The 17948-nt window shown below is 46.3% G+C and overlaps 1 protein-coding gene across 1 annotated transcript; it reads right to left on the bottom strand.

Annotated features, from left to right (window-relative positions):
- Window positions 1-2479: 2479 nt before the first annotated feature.
- On the bottom strand, window positions 2480-13702 carry prpf4bb (pre-mRNA processing factor 4Bb). Its single transcript, XM_086150899.1, has 16 exons — window positions 13627-13702; window positions 9741-9819; window positions 8036-9174; window positions 7697-7870; window positions 7448-7606; window positions 7209-7290; window positions 6880-7081; window positions 5516-5589; window positions 5334-5424; window positions 4985-5132; window positions 4736-4873; window positions 4504-4657; window positions 4303-4417; window positions 4067-4218; window positions 3854-3940; window positions 2480-3732 (listed from the first exon to the last, which is right to left on the bottom strand). The coding sequence occupies exons 1-16, from the start codon at window positions 13683-13685 to the stop codon at window positions 3529-3531; spliced, it is 3057 nt and encodes a 1018-aa protein (XP_086007025.1). The 5' UTR covers window positions 13686-13702; the 3' UTR covers window positions 2480-3528.
- Between the last annotated feature and the right edge of the window lie 4246 nt (window positions 13703-17948).

The raw sequence follows: 17948 nt of genomic DNA, 5'->3' as shown, positions 1-17948 counted from the left end.
GAAATGAAGGGAAAATCGAATTGGAGGTATGTGCCTTATATGTATCAGCTGGTCGGCAAAGAGACAGAGAGACGGAAAGAGAGAGCGAAAGATCACTGCCAATCTTCCATTGTGAATTATGAAACGAGTAAACATGTAAAGCGTCTAACCTGAAAAACAACATTTATATGAGAAAGTCTGACTATGAGAAAACTCAAAGATTTGCAAAATGCATTCTACTTTTCTTTCTTTTTTTAAGTTTCCAACATTTATTGTGTTTATATATATATATATATATATAAACATATATATATATATATATATATATAGTGTACATACATTACTCTTTCAGTAGGTTTAGCAGAGGAAATGGCGAGGATCCCAGGCCAAAACAGATTTGACTTTGAAAGCAGGGATTCCCAGGCCGTGGACAGAGGCCAGACAGATCTGGCTCAGAGAGGAGCCTCAAGTGCCCAGCACTGCCCCTCCGCCAAAAGAGCCAATTTGCTCTTTTATAACGGACTACAAATGTTTGTATGGTTTTAATAAAATTGGAAATTATATTTTAAGTCTCCTCTCTTCCTTGAGCGATGGTTGTGATTATACGGTGGATGGAAATGCCAGAGGGGCGGCACGGTGGCGCGGGCCGGTTAGCGCTTCTTCGCCACACAGCCGGAAGGTCCCCGGTTGGATTCCAACAGGACGGCCTTTCTATGTGGAGTCTCCATGTTCTCCAAGTGTCTGCGCTGCGTGGGTTTCCTCCGGGCTCCTCCTACGGTCCTAAATTATGTAGGAGGTTCAGTGGAGACCCTAAATTATTCAGACGTGTGAATGAGAGGCCGAATGTTGTATGTCTTTATATGACGTGTTAATCACAGGGTAAATGTTGTGTCTCTATATGACATGAATGACAAGGTGAATGGTTCTAAGTCCATGTATGGCGTGTTAATAAGAGGGTGAATTTTATGCCTATACATGACGAGTGTGGACTATACAGCATGAATGAGATGGTGGATTGATGTATATCTGACGTATAAATGAAGGAGTGAATAGTAGTGCGTATATGACTTGTGAATGAGAGGGTGAACAGTTGTATGCTTTTGATGTGTGAAAATGTTTCTCTTTGAAATGTGATAGAGTGATTGGTTGTGTCTATAGGACATTTGAGAGTCTCTATATGACCTGTGAATAAGACAGTTAATTGTTGTATATCTGACGTATAAATGAGGGACTGAATAGTAGTGTGTATATGACCTGTGAATGAGAGGGTGAGTGTTGTATGCCTCTATGTGACACGAATAAGAAAGTGAATGGTTGTGTGTACGTATATGACGCGTGAGGGAGAGGATGAATTTTATGTCTATGGTGTGTGAATGGGTGAATATTGTGTCTATATAATTTGAATGTTAGTGTGCCTGGTTTACTATATGACATGAATTAGATGGTGAATGGTTGTATGTCTATACGACGCTTGAGAGTGAATGGTTGTGTCTCTCTCTTTAAAATGTGACAGAGTGAATGGTTGCATGTGTCCATATGTCGTGTGAAAATGGTTGAAAATGTCTATAGGTGTCCCTGTGATGGAACCCCGCCTCTCGCTCAATGACAGCCCGGATCGTCTCCAGCACCCCACGACCATCAGGGTAAGTGTTATGGATAGTTAATGAACGAATGAAAGACAATTGAGACCTTAAGTTGTATTCATTGTGGAAAAAACAGAACACTATTATCTTTATAAACACACCAATAATCCTCTCATTGGTACTTAGTGTTTAGTTTTTCCTGCCTCAGACTTGAGTTCATCTCTGAGGCCGTTCTTTGCAAAACTCAAGTGAGGGACGTCTCTGTGACGCCCTCTTCTGACCGTCGTAGGAAACGACAAGCGTGCGGCGGCGTCATGACACATGACAGTAGCGGCCTTGCCCTCATCCCTTCACGTCCAGGGATAAAAAACAAGCCGTTAGTGGCCATCACCACCCCAAGTGGTTGCAGCTCTGTGGCCCAGATGTGTCTAATGAGAGCCCACTGGCAACTATCGGTCCTTCTCTGTGAGCGGCGTGCAAGCCGGCTGGGAGCTTGCATCATTTCCCTGACTCTCCAGGTTTGGGGAGAACGGGAGAGGGCTGGAATCTATCCAAAGACGGTTTCATATTATGCTTTTTTTATGCACGACGGAAACCAAGTGTGTGTGTGTGTGCATGAGAGAGAGCCGTAAAACCGTTGGATACAAGATTGGCCGCTTTAGCTTTCCATGTTCTGAGGCTGCAGCTGTCAAGAGTCATTTTCTCCAAAGGCGCTCACATTTTCCCAACACTCCCCTTCCTTTAGGATTTCTCTTACTGGGACGAGGGCCTCCCCCCACTTCCCCTTTGCCGGGTTTCACTCCCCCCGTGACATAATCAGCGCATATCTGAGCTTTGAGGGGCGCCGACCGAGTGACGACACCAGGAGCGTACAATAGGAAACATTTTATTACTAAAAAGTTGTCTTATACCGAAGGTGCTTTTTCAGCAGCGTTTCCACAAGTATCCTTTATTGAAATCACGAGATTGTTATTACCACATAATGAAAATAAACAAAATCATCCATGAAATGACAATAACTATGGACTATATACAACAAGAGGAGGAGGAAGTGGGGTCGGGGGTCACAGGTGTGATTCAATGGACCAGCACGGTTGGGTGTTGTAACGCACAAGGCTCGTACAGGAGGCACTTAAATCTGAGAGCCTTAAGAGCCGGGACCAGGTGGGCGTGCTGGATAGGGGAGGGCGGAGGGTCGGGGGGGGGCAGAAAACATGGAAATGTCTAGCAATGGAGAAAATGAAGAAAAAAAAAAAAAAAAAAGACTACTTTTTTAAAAAATAAGAATTTCATCTTTGAGGAGTACATACTAGGTTTCTATTCCTTAAGCTGGAAAACTGGTTAGGGGACAAGGTTGTGTGTGTGTGTGTGTGTGGAGGGGGGGGGACACTGATGCACATACAGAGCATTTACACAGGCCTGCACCACAGAAATCTAGAGCACAAAAGGGTGCACATTCAGAAGCATGCATCGCCCCAGAGTGAGCAATGTGGTTTGAAAATTAAAAAGGAAGAAAAAGGGTGGAAAAAAAAGACAGATGTTCTCAGATTATGCGACTGTGACAACACTCGACTGTCTGCTGCTCCAGATTTTGAATGCAATAGACATACAGTATTTACAGGAATTATATTGTTTTTCTTTTCATCCGTCACTTCATTGCCAGTTAAATTTAAAAAAAAAAAAAAAGTCCAGAACTGCATTGCCAGGTATCAGTGGAAGTTTACAATGATACCAAAAAAAAAAAAAAAAAAAGATGTATGACTTCAAGAACGGCTCCCGGTTGGATAATCTATTTACAATAAAACAACGATGTATCCGTGGAGAAACTGATGTGGAGGAAGAACAAAAATTCCTGACATTCTGAATAGAAGTCTGTGGGTCGGTTCTCTCGCTGCAGAGTTCCTGTCAGATCTGCTTTAGTGGTTGCTTCTCCGTCTGCTCTTGACGTGTGCGGGGGCCCCGGCTGTCAGATCTTCTCCTGGATAAAGGGATGCTGCAGAGCCTGGTTGATGCTCACGCGTTTGGCCGGGTCCAGCATCAGAGTGCCGTCCAGCAGGTCCTTCAGCTGCATCACCTTCTTCCTCTGGTCCTCGGGCAGCCGCTGGCCTCCGATCATGTCGGACAGCAGGTCTTTGGTGGGGTTGATGGTGCTCATCACCGTCACCTTTTCCTGAAGTGGCAGAGTCAAACGTAATGAATGGTGCCATTACTCTCAACTCTAAAACTGTTTAAGCATCACCTATTTGACAGGCAGAAAAGTGAAATGGAAATGAGTAAGACGGCGCACTGACCCTTTCCGTCACTTTGTCTACTTCAATGTACAGGAAGTTCAAATTCTGATCGAAGTGCTGGTCTTTGAACAGGCCTTTGCGGATCATCTGAGGAAAGAGAAGCACAGGGTTGCATCACATGTAGGTTCTTGAATGCGCCATGGAGCGGCGGCAGACCTCACTTGATCTGCGGAGGAAGCGGAGCGAGGCTGAAATCCTGTGATGCAATCCTACCTTGTTGGGCATCTTGCCCTTCAGGTCCATTGCCAGTTTGATCATGTGATTGTTGGAAGATCCAGGAAAAAGTATCTTTCCGGTGTAAAGCTCGTACAGCGTGCAGCCGACGGACCACATGTCGATCCCGTAGTCGTACGGCTTTCCTATGACTTGGACAGAGAGAAGCGGGCCAGGGTTAACTTTGGACGCGACGGCAGGATACACGAGGGGTTTGGACAGGGAGCGCCACGTACTGATTTCCGGAGCCCGGTAGAATCTGCTGACCAGATACGGTGTGATGTCGTTGTCGGCGACGTGTGAAGCGGAACCAAAGTCGCAGAGCTTCAATATGGTCTTGGATTCGTTCACCTTGGGAAATTCAGAGGGAAAAGAAGAGATGAGAGCCCGCAGGACGCCACCGCGGTGAATCTACAGAGCAGGCGCTCAGTCGGTACCAAGATGTTGTCTGGCTTGATGTCTGCGTGGAGGATGTTGCATCGTTTGAGCAGCTTCAGGGCCAAGAAGAGCTGCTGACTGTAGGAGCGCACGGCCTTGATGTGGAGCCCGACGTCTTTGCCGTACTTCTTCAGCACCTCCCTCAGATTCATACTGGAAACGAGAGTGCGTCGCATCGTTAATGCCAGATCACAGGGCGTCGGCGGGGGGTAGGGGGCGGCGCCACGGTACCTGAGCGGCTCGAACACCAGGCAGAGATGCTGCTTGTGGTAGAAATGCCTGAACAGGCGAAGGCAGTGGAACTTGTCATCGGGATCAGCATCGTTTAGCTTTTTGAGGAACTCTAACTCTTTCAAACCGGTTTTCTGCCTGCTCGAGAGGAAAAACACATTTAACAAAGGTCAGAGAGCAGCCTTTGCATGTCTGTGTCCTGCTGCAGATCTCCATAAACTCCCATCGTAACACCAGTCTATTTCTCACATTAGCTCGTTGTTTCGGATTATCTTAACTGCCACCTCCTGGCCGGCCCTGGCAGTGTCACGGGCCCGGATCACATTGCTGAACACACCCTGCCCGGTGTAGCCGTACACGTCGTAGCGCTTGTCCAGTGTCTCTCCGATATTCACCCCTGCGGGATTATCAAAGCAAAAGATGTCTAAGGGCTCAGATTTCTTGGGGTTGAAAACCAAAAACTCCGCAGCCTGAAATGTTAATTGTTTTCATTCCTTTGATGAGCGTTCAACACATTTGTTGGTGTTTTGTGATGGCTCACCTAGCGGCATATGCAGACGAATGTAGATAGATCAGCGAGGTGTGCAAAAGGACTTACGATAGTAACCCTCGGCGTCTGTCCAGTTGTCTCTGAGGTTCGGGTTCTCCTTGAAGTCCTTACCGACTCCGGCTGCTCTCATCCGTGCACTCTGCAAAGAAACGGTGGCTCGATTACTATTTGACACTCAAGGTGTTAAGGGTAGTGATGAGAGCGTTTCAAACGGGTACGAAAGCGCTTACGTCAAAGTCAGCGGCGAACATGTCGTCTGACTCAGTGAACATGTCAGGGGCCGAGGGCTTCTTTGGGTTGGCTCCTGGAACAAAGAGCAACAGTGAGGCCACGCGGTGTGAATGTGCAGTTATCAACCACGCTGTAAAACAGAATTATCTGGTACTTGTGTTTGATTCACATACTCTGCAGAGATCAAAACATGCTGCAGGTGGCAGAGACACCCAGGCTTTGGATAACAAGCCAGCAACTGAATGAACACATGACAAAAAGAAAGAAATTAAAACCCCTGCATCACATAACTTTGCATGTGTTAAACAACTCGAGACACCAAAGATTTATCTTTAATTGACTTTTGCATGGACTTATGAACTTTGGCAAGTCTGATCACCTTCACCAGCAACACTGAGCTCTCCCACATGCTCTAGCCTGACCAACTCGATTTTCTCCATGCACTTAATTTCAGTTTGGTGAGAAAAGACACAAAAACGCTCATTAGTAGGAACTGAGAAGTTGGTCAGTGTCAAAAAGGTACCGCTGAAGAGATCTGCAGACCTTCTCTAAGGCACCAAGGGCTTTGAGGACAGGTTCAGACAAGCATGTGGCATTCTGCGGGCAAAATCCTGGCAGCTGACCAGAGGCCTGCCGCCTCGTCATGAATTAGCTCCCACAGGCTCAATGTAACACCACTACCGTATGTGATTTGGGGGATAGAGAATGACTTTACGACGTCACTTTACAACCACTTTTTGGCCGTAGATGGAGCTGCTCTGACGAATTACATCCGCCTGTCAAGACTTCCCATTTCGACAGTCAATAAGGAACACAGATAAACATAATGACCTGGTGATGCAAAAAAAACACAAAAAATAACCGAGGTGGTAAAACAAGCATCTAACGGAAGAGGAACAACTTTCACACTGTTTGACTGCTGCAGGCCAGGGATTTTCGCATATAACAAAGTTAATAGTGATTTCACGGTCAGCAAACAGATGAGGCCTATTTTCTATCGTCACTTTCGGTTCTCGTTCATTTGGGCTTTTATGGTCACCCCTCTGCGGCTGACGGTGCTTAACCAGAGACATGGAAGGAGGACCCAGGGCTGGTAAAGGTGAAAGATGGGGCTTGCAGGGCTGTCATATGATTCTGTGTAATTCCTGTACTTGTGTCAGAGTATCACACATTTGAACGGTGTGTGTTTCATGTATTTCACGCGGCCGTGGAAGCTAGTCAATGTTTTTCCAGCCATTTATCAAAACAAACCAAACTCAAGCTAACCCTTAATATTTGAGTTGGTGCAAAAAGGGTGGCGGGCGTGGTTCATTCAGTTGGCCTTGTATGCCAACAGAGCTCTACATTGTGAACGGGACAATACCGTCTTTCTCCTGGGCGATGAGGTTGTGCTTGGCCTTGATGTTGGCCTCGAAGGTGTTGAGGTTCTCCCGTTCGTACTCCTTAACGTCCGCGGCCGCTCGCTCTAGAATGTCGTCGGGCGAGGGTGAGCGGCTCCGTGTGCTGCTCTGAGGGCTGCTGGGCTCCGACACCATGTTGGTGTCCTCGTTGACAATCTTGTATTTCTGTAAGGACACGGGTATAGGGCACACTCAATTGATCCATTATTGGTTATTTGCTATACTTTGTCGTCAACACCGGGCATGAGGTAGAAAGATGGTTTTGTTAAGGGGAAAAAAGGAGGAAGCTGACCTGAACAATGGCAAGGCGTTGCTGTCGGCGCTGTTCAATGAGAGCCTCTTCATCAATCTCCTCACCATCGAAGTCTTCCAGCCTGCAAAGGGACATAGAAACTTACAAACATAATGAAATGGACAGGAACGGTGGTTGACAGGAATCTGAACGCATTTTACACTTAGCTTACAGGCACTGAGGTGACTGGATGCTAGTCAAAGGGAAAGGAAGAACTACAAAGACCACATTGAGCTCACATTTCTCCTTCTGAGGATTCCTGATCAACCTTCATGCCCTCAGAGAGGCTTCCCTTGTACTTGTCTTCGTCTCTGCTGCGCCGCCTCCTCCTCTCCCGGTCGCGGGACATCGAGCGTCGGTACTGCCTCAGTCTCCCATAGCGGTCTCGCTCCCCAGACCTGTGGAGGGTTGAAAATGATCGTTCCCTATCCCAACGAGTGAGTATGCGGACAGCAGGGTGCCAAAAAAGGCGCAAAAATGGCCTTCACCTGTGCCTCAGCGGGGACCTGCTCCGTCGGCGGGGAGAAGAACGTGAGCGTCGCCGCAGAGAGGGAGACCTCCGTCTCAGAGGTGAGCGACTAATCCTGCGGCGGAAGGAAGGCCGGGGGCTGTTGTCTCTCGATCGATCTCTCCCGGACCCGCCGTCTGCTCGCAGACGCTTCCTGCAAAATAGACTCCATGTGTCAACATACACCTCTGCAGGAGCTTGAGCTCTTGAATCCCACTGAGGCACTAGCAGAGATGCATGTCAAACCGGCCTCTGGAAAGGACAATACTTGTCAGATTATTGGGGGGGAGGGGGGGACACAAAACAAAAGTCCGCTCACCTCAGTGGCGACTCCTGCCTGTCAGCATCCCTCCTCCTGACATCTGAAGAACGGCTACGGCCCCTCCTGGGAGAAGGTCGTGTCCTGGCGGGGGAATGGCTCTGCTTGGAGGTCCTCTCAGAGGCGCTGGCTGAGGGCTGGTGGCTGTCTCTGGGCCGAGGGGAAGCACTGCGCCGTCTCAGCGGGCTGTGAGGCGCCCGTCGATGCGGGGAGCGGTTCTCTTTACCGGACGAGGCGTCTTTAGATGGGGACTTGGTGGGCCGTTTGTCACGGTCGGTGTCAGAGCGACCGGGCCGCTCGCGCCCGATGGACCCGGACCTCCGGCTCGCCCGCTCCGGGGCCGGCCTGTCGTCCCGGTGCGGAGAGGACCGTTTATCAGTGCGGCTACCTTTCTGTTCTGCTCGCGAGCTTGGGGGAGAGCTGTACTTCGTGGCTTTCTCCTTGGCTCTATCAGTGCTTTCTGAATGTTTTCTGTCTTTAGACTTGCTCCTTCCGCGGCCTCTGTCTTTCGCTCCAGTGTCCTTGGTGCTTTTGGTCACTTTCTCCTGCTTGGGCTCCTTTGCGGGCTTTTCCGCGGACTTGCTGCGACTGCGTCGCTTGGAGCTGCTTTTAGTGCCCTCCGTTGAGTCCCGTCGAGACTTACCGCTCCCCCCTCCCCGTGGTGATATCGGTTTACCTGAGCTGCCCTTTTGACGCTGTTCTCCATTTCTGACCCTACTGTCTCCATCCTCTTCTGATCCGGAGTCGTAACCCTGAAGTATTAAACCCATACCTGACTGTACCTTTCCCTCCATCAACTGGCTGTCCAGCTCAGCTTTAATCATAGCTCTCTGTTTCTCCAAATCCTCCAGCAGCGCCCTGTCATCTAGGCTTGGGTTTCCAGAAGAGGGTGACGACTCGACTTTTTTCTGCCTCACGGAGCCAAAGATGGCCGTGGCAGTGGGTGAGGAGGCCTCTTTGCGTTTGTGTTTCCTGTGTTTGTGGCGATGCTTGCGTTTGCGGTCCTTGTCCTCGTCGGACGCGTGCTTGTGTTTTTTGTGCTTACTGCGATGCTTGTGTTTTTTCCTCTTGTGTTTCCCACCACTGCTATGATGTTTGGACACCTCTTCCGTCTTCTCACCGTTAGCTTCTGCCTCCTCCTGGAGACGACAACAGGATAAACAATTTATATGGGCGTCCTGTCGACTCGACGTATTATAAGAAGCACTCATGGAGATCTCTTTTCCGCACTGGGATTCTTTTCATTTCTACCTGCTGACTCAGATCAAGTTCCTCATTCTGTGCCTTTAATACCCTCCCCAAGACTGTATTGTATTCACTGTTAGTGAAAATGAGGGAGAGAATAAGAAGCCAGACATCTGCTATCTATCATGTGCATGGTTGTTTGCCTAATGTGACCACTGTGATTATCTCTGCCTGTAAATCAGATCAGCACATAATCGGTTACACTGTAACACGTTGTGCAGACTCCCTGCAAGGCTAATGGAGGGAAAACACTGATGAACACTCACCAGCAGACGGGTGTCTCTGTTTCACAGACTTTCTGTCCAAATGGTGGAGAATTTCTCTTTCAATTTGAAGGAATAATAAACTTTGACAAAGACTACTTCCAAACTGTGATTTGGTTGTAGTCCTCATGCTATGATGTGTGTTTTTTATGACTATCAAGAAATCATATCAGTGGCCGTTCATGGCAAGGTCTCACCTCTTCCTCCTCTTCTTCCTCAGAAACATCTCCGCTGTCTTCATTTCCGCTCCTCTCATGGCTTTCCAGATCCTGTTTCCTGTTTTGAAAAGCAAATGGGAAAGGTTGGGCACACAGGTAGGCTAAAGTCACATTACGATTCATGAGCAGGGCACTTAAGTCCCTTTTGTCGGCCCAAAATTAACAATCCGCTCCCCTGTGAACCACTGGATTTGTAAAAACAAATCTTACGAACAGGATAAACAAAGAACAATTTATAGACGTATGATTTGTCCAAATAAACCAAACAACAGTGATCAAAAAATAATTATGTTTTTTAATTATATTGTGGAAGCCCAAACGTAGTCCAGATCCCGTATTTAATACGCAATCTTATCACTCCAAAACGTTATTTTGTACTCAGCATGATTAGATCTTAAAATGAGAGGCTGATACTGTAGTGTTGGGAGTACATTTGTCCCCTTAAACAGATTAAGAATAAATATGGAAGTGTAGTGTAAAGATAAACAGCTAAATGTGAACTCGCTGTCCTGACCTTTACACTAGTGCGGGCCTCGCTCGAGGGAGCTTGGGAACAGTTACAACTGCCACGGTTCAAACACCCGCAGGAGAGGTTGGTTAAATGCCTCTTAGTTTGAGCCAAATGCAGCTAGTGTCCAATTGCAGCACCAATTTAAGCGGACATGAAACGATCCGCTTCCAGAGACGATGCAGCCGTGCTTGGAAAGGAGCCGCGCAGACATACTAATAATTGGGTGGCAGGAGACAGAGAGGGAGCCGGAGAGTTTGTTTTGACATTGATGGGACAAGTGAGACCTGTTTGTTTGTGCAGACTCGGGGTTTCCTTTAAGCCTGTTTCAGACAAACACAAATTCAATGCCGGGAAAATCTGGCGCAGAGGCAGGTGTTGGTCATTCACACATCTAGCTCAAAGTGGGATGTCACATATTTTGCCATCGCTAGTGCTACATTTCTGTTGTCTTTGCTGTATTCCTGTATAAATTAGGCTCATAAGTAGTGGATATTTGTATTTGCTTCAAAGGCATGACAAAAGTTATCATCATACACGCATTTCCCCTGAATCCCCTGGAGTAATCTTTTAACTGGTGAGTCTAACAGGAACCGGGAGGGCTGCGGTTGTTACCCCTTGTAAATTAAGGGGATTTAAGGCGATCCAAGCGTTCAATGTGTTTATTGTCATATGCAAACTAAGGAAACATGACTCCCTGTACACTGACATGTAAATGAAACGACAGTGTTCGAGCGACCGAGTTATTTGAAATAGTAAAGAACAATCACATGGAAGTGGCATATTAATCCAAAGGCAGCTCTTTTTTGAGCAGAGATGAATTAAGGTGGCCCCCCGAGCAGTCACTTTTATCTGCTCTATGAGTCACTCATGTAAGATTGCAGTCAAAGAAGTCGAAGGATGACAAATGTGACACTGAAGTCAAAAGCGGCAGTAATGCAACTACCAATGCCAAGCTCTTTTTCTCCTTGACACCTGGAGATGCATTAGCACCAACTTAAGGGCTCTTAGTTTTTACTGGTGTCAGAGTTGGCAGAATTAGAGATGGGGGCGGTAAAACAGCAGTGACTTCCTGTTGTGTAAGAAGTTGTCTCATAATGTCACACGGATGAATCGTGGGTTCCACTTCTTAAAGTATCATCATAGTAATGATTTAGACAATGTACCTGTCTTTGGGACAAACATAATTCACATGGTTTTCATTTAAGGGAGTTTTTGCTCTTTGGCTGGCTGCATGAGACTTGCATGTTTGCACTTTACAACCACACAAGGGATTCAGATTGCTTAGTGCGTGGTGACTTTTGAAGTCCTGAACTTAAAGTAAAGCCCAAGAAAAATTGGATCTCAAAACACACTTCAAAAACATTTAAACCAAAAAACAATTTTTAAAGGATATTGCAATCCACATTGTGGATCATATTGCCCAGAAAAACTAAGAGTTCATTCGCCTCTCCACTTCTTCCTTCCCAATTGAAGCGCAATCCTCTCTCAGTCAACATTGTTTTCAAACCTCAAGTATTTCATTGCCTCTCCATACCCAGCTATTTATCTTCCTCCTGCGACGGACCCAGATTGCAGGACTCGATTAAGTTCAAGTCTTCGCAAAGGCATCGCCGGCATCTTCTTGTTTTTCTGTGAGGTTTTTAATCACATTGTAAATTTTCTCCGCTCGCTTGTGACATCATTAAAGTACGTATTCTCAGATGGCCCAATCACACCCCAGGTCTCACCATTCAACTGTGATGTCATAAAGTTGCAACTCACCCACACAGAGGGTTCATAAGAGTTTGCGATATATTTTGTGTTTCACCCTAGTTACCATGTTCTAATGGTGAGCTTTCTGTGGGATGACGGTGCACCGTAACCGTTCTTGAATCAAAAACAAGGTTTTCTCTCTTGCAGATGTCTTGCAAGATGCAGGACTTCTGTTCTCACTCCTCTCGCTCCTAGACTTGCCAGTCTAAGCATAGACATTTATGGATGACTAGAAAAGATTACACAGTGGATCCCTGTAGAACGGATAGCTCGTCCATGGAAAGCCACAAGCAGGGTCAGCTTTCTCTTCTTGCCGTCACAGGATCCTCACTAGTATTATCTGAAGCACACATTGTTCCTGTGGACTTGTACAGGATACCGTGCTTGGACAGAAGAACTTGATTGGGATTTATTTATTTGACATCTTTTCAGTTTTCAGGCCTGAATGGTGTTTCAGCACAAACCGGCATTCATTCTAGGCTAAATAAGACTGATAATGTGGGCAATTTTCTGAGGTGACTGTCAGTACATCTGTTTTCATCCTTATCTAGCATTAAACCAACAGTTGAAGGGGATTTTCATTAGCCATCATAGGGAAATAAACAGTTATCTCTAGATGCATCCCCTGTCACACAGAGAGCAATGGGGCTTCCTGTTGCTCCTCCTACAACAGTAACCATTGGCAACCAAACAAGCGATGCTTCAGCCTTTCCATTTTAATCTCTTTGTAAAAGGTTTAAGGCTTTTCTTCATCAACCCACCGCTACACACTTGTGTCATAGGTTTTATCCGCGGCAGTTTGGTCTTCCACATATTAACGTGTAATTTGTTTTGTTTTATATTTATTTTACAACACTTTGCGGAAGACCTACGATCCTGTATTACATTTAAAATTATGATATATATAACCTGTGTGGTAGTCGACAATAGGGATAAATACCAAAATAACACAAGTGGCTGAGTCGAATCGACACGGTGGATTCTAGTGAATCTAAATCACAAAGCAATAGCTCCGGTTAACGTTATTGGACTACTGTTACGTAATGTGCCGGATTTAGCTACAAACCGGTGAAACACAGAGCTTTACTGTATTATTTGCACAACGAGTGGTAAACTGTATTCTTAATATGAAGTCGGTGTGGAGCTAAAAACGCGGATGGAGTACCCACAGCTCGACGGCCAAACTTTGCTGCTTCCTCGAGCATGTCCGCCAAGATGGTTTTCACTTCTTAGCTAACACATGCTAACCGATGGTAGCCAACGCACATTTAAGCTAGCAAGCTACATCCTCAACTGCCATTGACTACATTCGTTAGACATTGAAAAAATGCGAGCTGAGATTAAAATGGAAGGTAAATGAATATGTTGGGCGCAACAAAACACGCGTTAACTTAAGTGCGCTGTGCTTTTAGTAAAACTTAATGCTAGTTGAGCTGAGGACCATTAGCTCTGTTAGCTAGCTCCGACAGCAATGTGAACCCTGCGGCTCGTCTCGCTTCCTAAATTCTTCTTCACGCGTTGTTGCTGAAATTTCCATTTCCAAACGCGAAACGGCAAACGTTTAATAGCCGCGCCAATTAAATGTTAAATGAAATGACTTACACGTGCTCGTTGCAATTATTCATTCTTCTAGACGTGATATCCATCTCAACGTCGGCCATTTTCCTGAGCGGCGAGAGGCCTTTTCTTCTTCGGAAGAACGGCAGCGAGACCTCGTCGCGCCTCCTGTTGCACCGGCGGCGCATTGCAGACGGAAACCTGCAAGATCTGCAGCCTCGCTTGTCCACCAGGGTGGATCCGCGGCTTATCTATGAGGAACGGTAAGGAGAACCTGCTCAGCACACACCATAGAAGACATTTTTAGACGTCTAATGTGTGTGTGTGTGTGTGTGTGTGTGTGTGTGTGTGTGTGTGTGTGTGTGTGTGTGTGTGTGTGTGTGTGTGTGTGTGTGTGTGGAGATGCAATGTGTTTTTGCAGACCTGGAAAAAGCATATGACAGGGTGCCAAGAGAGGAGCTCTGGTATTGTATGAGGAAGTCTGGAGTGAAGTGTGTTAAACTGGTGCAGGACATGTATGCTAGCTGTGAGACAGTGGTACGGTGTGCTGTAGGGGTGACAGTGAAGTTCATTCCTCCACCAGGGATTCGCTCTGAGCCCCTTCTTGTTTGCAATGGTGATGGACAGGCAGACAGATGAAGTTAGACAGGAATCTCCATGGACTATGATGCTTGCAGATGACTTTCTGATCTGTAGTGAGAGCAGAAAACAGGTAGAGGAAAATCTAGAGAGGTGGAGGTATGATCTGGAAAGGAGAGGAATGAAAGTTAGTCGCAGCAAGACAGAATACGTGTGTGTGAATGAGAGGAACTCGGGTGGAGCAGTGAGGCTACAGGGATTGGAGATCAAGAAGTTGGAGGATTTCAGGTGAAGAGGTGAAGAGACGGGTCCAAGCAGGTTGGCATGGATGGAGAAAGGTTTTGGGTGGTACAATGTGATAGAAGACTATCATCCAGAATGAAAGGAAGGGGGTACAAGACAGTGGTGAGACCAGCGATGATGTATGGACTAGAATCTGTGACAATGACGAAAAGACAGGAGGCAGAACTAGAGGTCGCAGAGATGAAGATGTTGAGGTTCTCTTTGGGAGTGACCAGGATGGATAAGATCAGGAATGAGTCTATCAGAGGAACAGCTCATGTTAGATGTTTTGGAGAGAAGGTCAGAGAAGCCAGACTGAGATGGTTGGGTCATGTGCAAAGGAGGGATAGAGAATATATTGGTAGACGGATGCTGGAATTGGAGCTGCCAGGCAAGAGGTCTCGAGGAAGACCAAAGAGAAGATTTATGGACGTAGTGAGAGAGGATATGAAGGTAGTTGGTGTGAGAGAGGAAGATACAGAGAATAGGGGTAGATGGAGAGGGTGGATTTGCTGTGGCGACCCCTGAAAGGGAAAAGCCGAAAGTAGAAGTGTGTGTGTATATATAGGACTTGTCTGTAACGTCTATGTCATTTTCAAACCATTTGGCAGCAATAGAGAAAAGGTTTGCGATCATAAGTTATGGCTAAAAAAAATATTCCCATGTGTTTTCTTCATCTATGTTTCTATTTATGAATCTGTGTAACTTTGCACGCTCTGTTTTTTTTGTTTGCAATTGGTAAAGTTTGTTTCTTGTTAAGCCGCGTCTCCAGTTGGCACAAGGCAGTGAAGATGTGCCCTTACATTTTCTGTTCATAAGACTACACCTCAATTAGTCTTATTTATTTTCTCTCCAAAGCAATTTTTGTCGTTTAAAATAGAATATCTCCTGCTTCTAAAGATCTTGACTCCTAAATTTCAACTGTTCCATGTTTCTCAAAACCCCTTCCGGTGCCATCAGACACTATTCAAAGGCACAAAATAGTCAATTAAAGAGGAAGTTTGCATATTCAATTTAATGATATCGACATTGCAACATTCAAATACACACGACAAATGCATCACATTGCCCTCATATGGAGGAAGGCTATGAAAAACAACTGAAAGGATTGAACGAGATCCGTAGATGAAACTATGTATCTGAAACTGTCAAAGCCATCAGATGACACATAGTTGTCGTGTTGATTTATAGAGCAACATCTGTTTCATAATCACGATGGCACAAAATTCACAGATTCTACCTCTTGCTTTTCTTGGCGCCCCAAACCTGCAGATGTGACGATGTCTTTTCGAAGCTGCACTCCCGCAGAAAAGGAAACGAAAGCAAGCAGATGTAACGTCTGCCTTGAGAGCCCCTGCGCTCCGAGCTCCACTCCAGATACAATGAGGACGGAGCCATAAAACACCAGATCTGGCAGATGCTCTGTGAAAGTAACCACAGTCCATTATAGAGCGCGTCGAAAACACTCAGGCGGCACGCTGGCCCGGCACCACCCCGGCCTGGGCTCTCCTCACAGGGTTTTGTCTTGGGCCGAGAAAGAGGACAGAGTTATGGCTTTGAATGACTTCCCATGAGTGCAGCCCTGACACGCCACACAATACCTCTCCGTGGAAAGGAAGCATCCGCTTCCATCCCGACAGATGTTCATTGTGCCTTTACACATGTCACATACGACGCTTTGCGCTTCGGTTCCTGCTCGGCTTCTTTCCGGGCAGTTTCACTTTATAGGCATCTGATATTTGGCTTCGTGAGAGGCTGGGGCGGTGCAGGGTTTTAACTACGACAAAAAGGCGGGCAACATATGGCCTCGCTGGAGAACAAAACGCGTGGTAAGTGTTAAGGATGAGGGAGGGTTATTTTCAGAGGCGAAAGCTTCTTCCCAGGATTTAAAGGGTAAGCGCTACATATAATTAGTTTGTTTATTTTAGCTATTCAGTGTCAGAAAACTGCAGAAACCCCAATGAGGTAGAGGCCCAGCATTCCCAAAACTAAAAGCCTGGAAGGGGGGAGCACGATCCAGGGTCAAGGTTTGGTTCTTTGGAAGTTTCATATACGAGTCTAAAAACAGGAAGCGTCCAGACCATCTCAAAGGAGCTTTTCGGCCCCGTTGGAGAGTCACTGATATATGGCGTGGCCCGATCTTTGCATGACCGAATCTTAATTTACCCTCTGAGAGTCAGCTGTGAGCTGAATTTATTGTCCTCCAAAGCAGTGAGCGGTCGGCATCTGCACTGGAGATTCATCGTGGTTCCTATCGCAGAGATAATACCCGTTTATTATGGGTTTTTCGTCCTGTCCTCTCACACCTGAAGGTCTGTTTGGAGGATACGAGTCTTTAAAAGCTACGATGGGACATAGAATGTGAATGCTTAAAACTGAACATCAGCTGGATTAAATGTTCAAGCAGCTTTTATGAAGTGGAGACGATAACTGTCCTTAGCAGGTTAGGAAGAAAAATCTTTGTATTTCAGATTGATCTCATATGTAACCTGTGAATGGATGGGTGTCTCAATGTGACAAGTGAATGACAGAGTGAATGGCTGGATGTCTTTAGCTACTAATTGCCTGGTTTGATACTTGCTATTTTTCCGCTTACTTCTTAATCAGTACTTACATGTACTCACATGTTTATACTTAAACAGTACTTACATGTGATATACACAATAAACATGTGATAGTTTGATACGACATCAAACTAGACCTCCTGTCAATCTATGTCTCTGTCTGTATTCCTTAGCCATACCCGAAGGGACTGACCAAGCTGAGGGCTATGCGGCATGAAGCCTCCTCCTTCCTCCCCCAGCTCCTTGTGCGGTTGTGTTTAACCTGGGCCATGACGAAGACAGGGAGACGCGACTTGTGTTGTTCTGATGTGAAACCGGTCTGACAGTAAGGTAAACCGTGTCAGAGCGTTTCATCCCCTTGGAACGATGCGAGGGCGAGCGTCTATTTTTCCATTTAAAGTTTGATCGCGGAGGGGAATTTTACCGGATCGGACCGCAGGGGCAGAATTTGCTGACTCTTAAAAAATGTCCAAACCGCAGATTGAATACTCTGTTCCAAACAGACAGATCCTGTTATTACTTTGGGTTAGAGAGGGGTTTGTGGAATAACTGCGGCGGTTCCTCTGCGTAACACGATCATTCCTTAATCATATCGAGGGGGCAGGAAAACACACTCAACGTCTCACGCGTGGCGTGCAGTTCCACGGAATTCTAACCGACGCCTCACAGACACGTATAATTATACAGTCTTAAATGCTGTTTTGATCGTTATTCTCCAAATGATTTAACAGCTGAGCGTGAAGTCCAGGAAGCACATCTTCAGAATATAAATGTATAGTCATTCATCGTCTATACAGCTTATGGAGCCGGGGGTCACCCTGGGCCGGTCGATACCAGGGCTGCATTTAGAGACAAACAACCATTCACTCTCTTATTTATACATCTGAACAATTCAGGGTCTCCAGTAAACCTCCTGCTTGTATTTGGACTGTGAGGGGAACC

Source organism: Fistularia commersonii, chromosome 8, assembly GCF_037954325.1.
Source record: "Fistularia commersonii isolate RoL2024-O1a breed Wild chromosome 8, RoL_Fcom_v1.0, whole genome shotgun sequence".
Classification (NCBI taxonomy): Eukaryota; Metazoa; Chordata; class Actinopteri; order Syngnathiformes; family Fistulariidae; genus Fistularia; species Fistularia commersonii.
Note: the sequence above shows the minus strand (reverse complement) of the source record. Positions and strands in the feature narration are given on the sequence as shown.

Excerpts from the sequence above, each read along its gene's own strand:
- prpf4bb (XM_086150899.1), bottom strand. The coding sequence starts at position 13,685 with ATGGCCGACGTTGAGATGGATATCACGTCTAGAAGAATGAATAATTGC. Across the intron at positions 7,607-7,696 it reads AGGTCCCCGCTGAGGCACAG|GTCTGGGGAGCGAGACCGCT; the intron begins GTGAAGGCCATT and ends AACCCTCCACAG. Across the intron at positions 7,082-7,208 it reads AACGCCTTGCCATTGTTCAG|AAATACAAGATTGTCAACGA; the intron begins GTCAGCTTCCTC and ends GTGTCCTTACAG.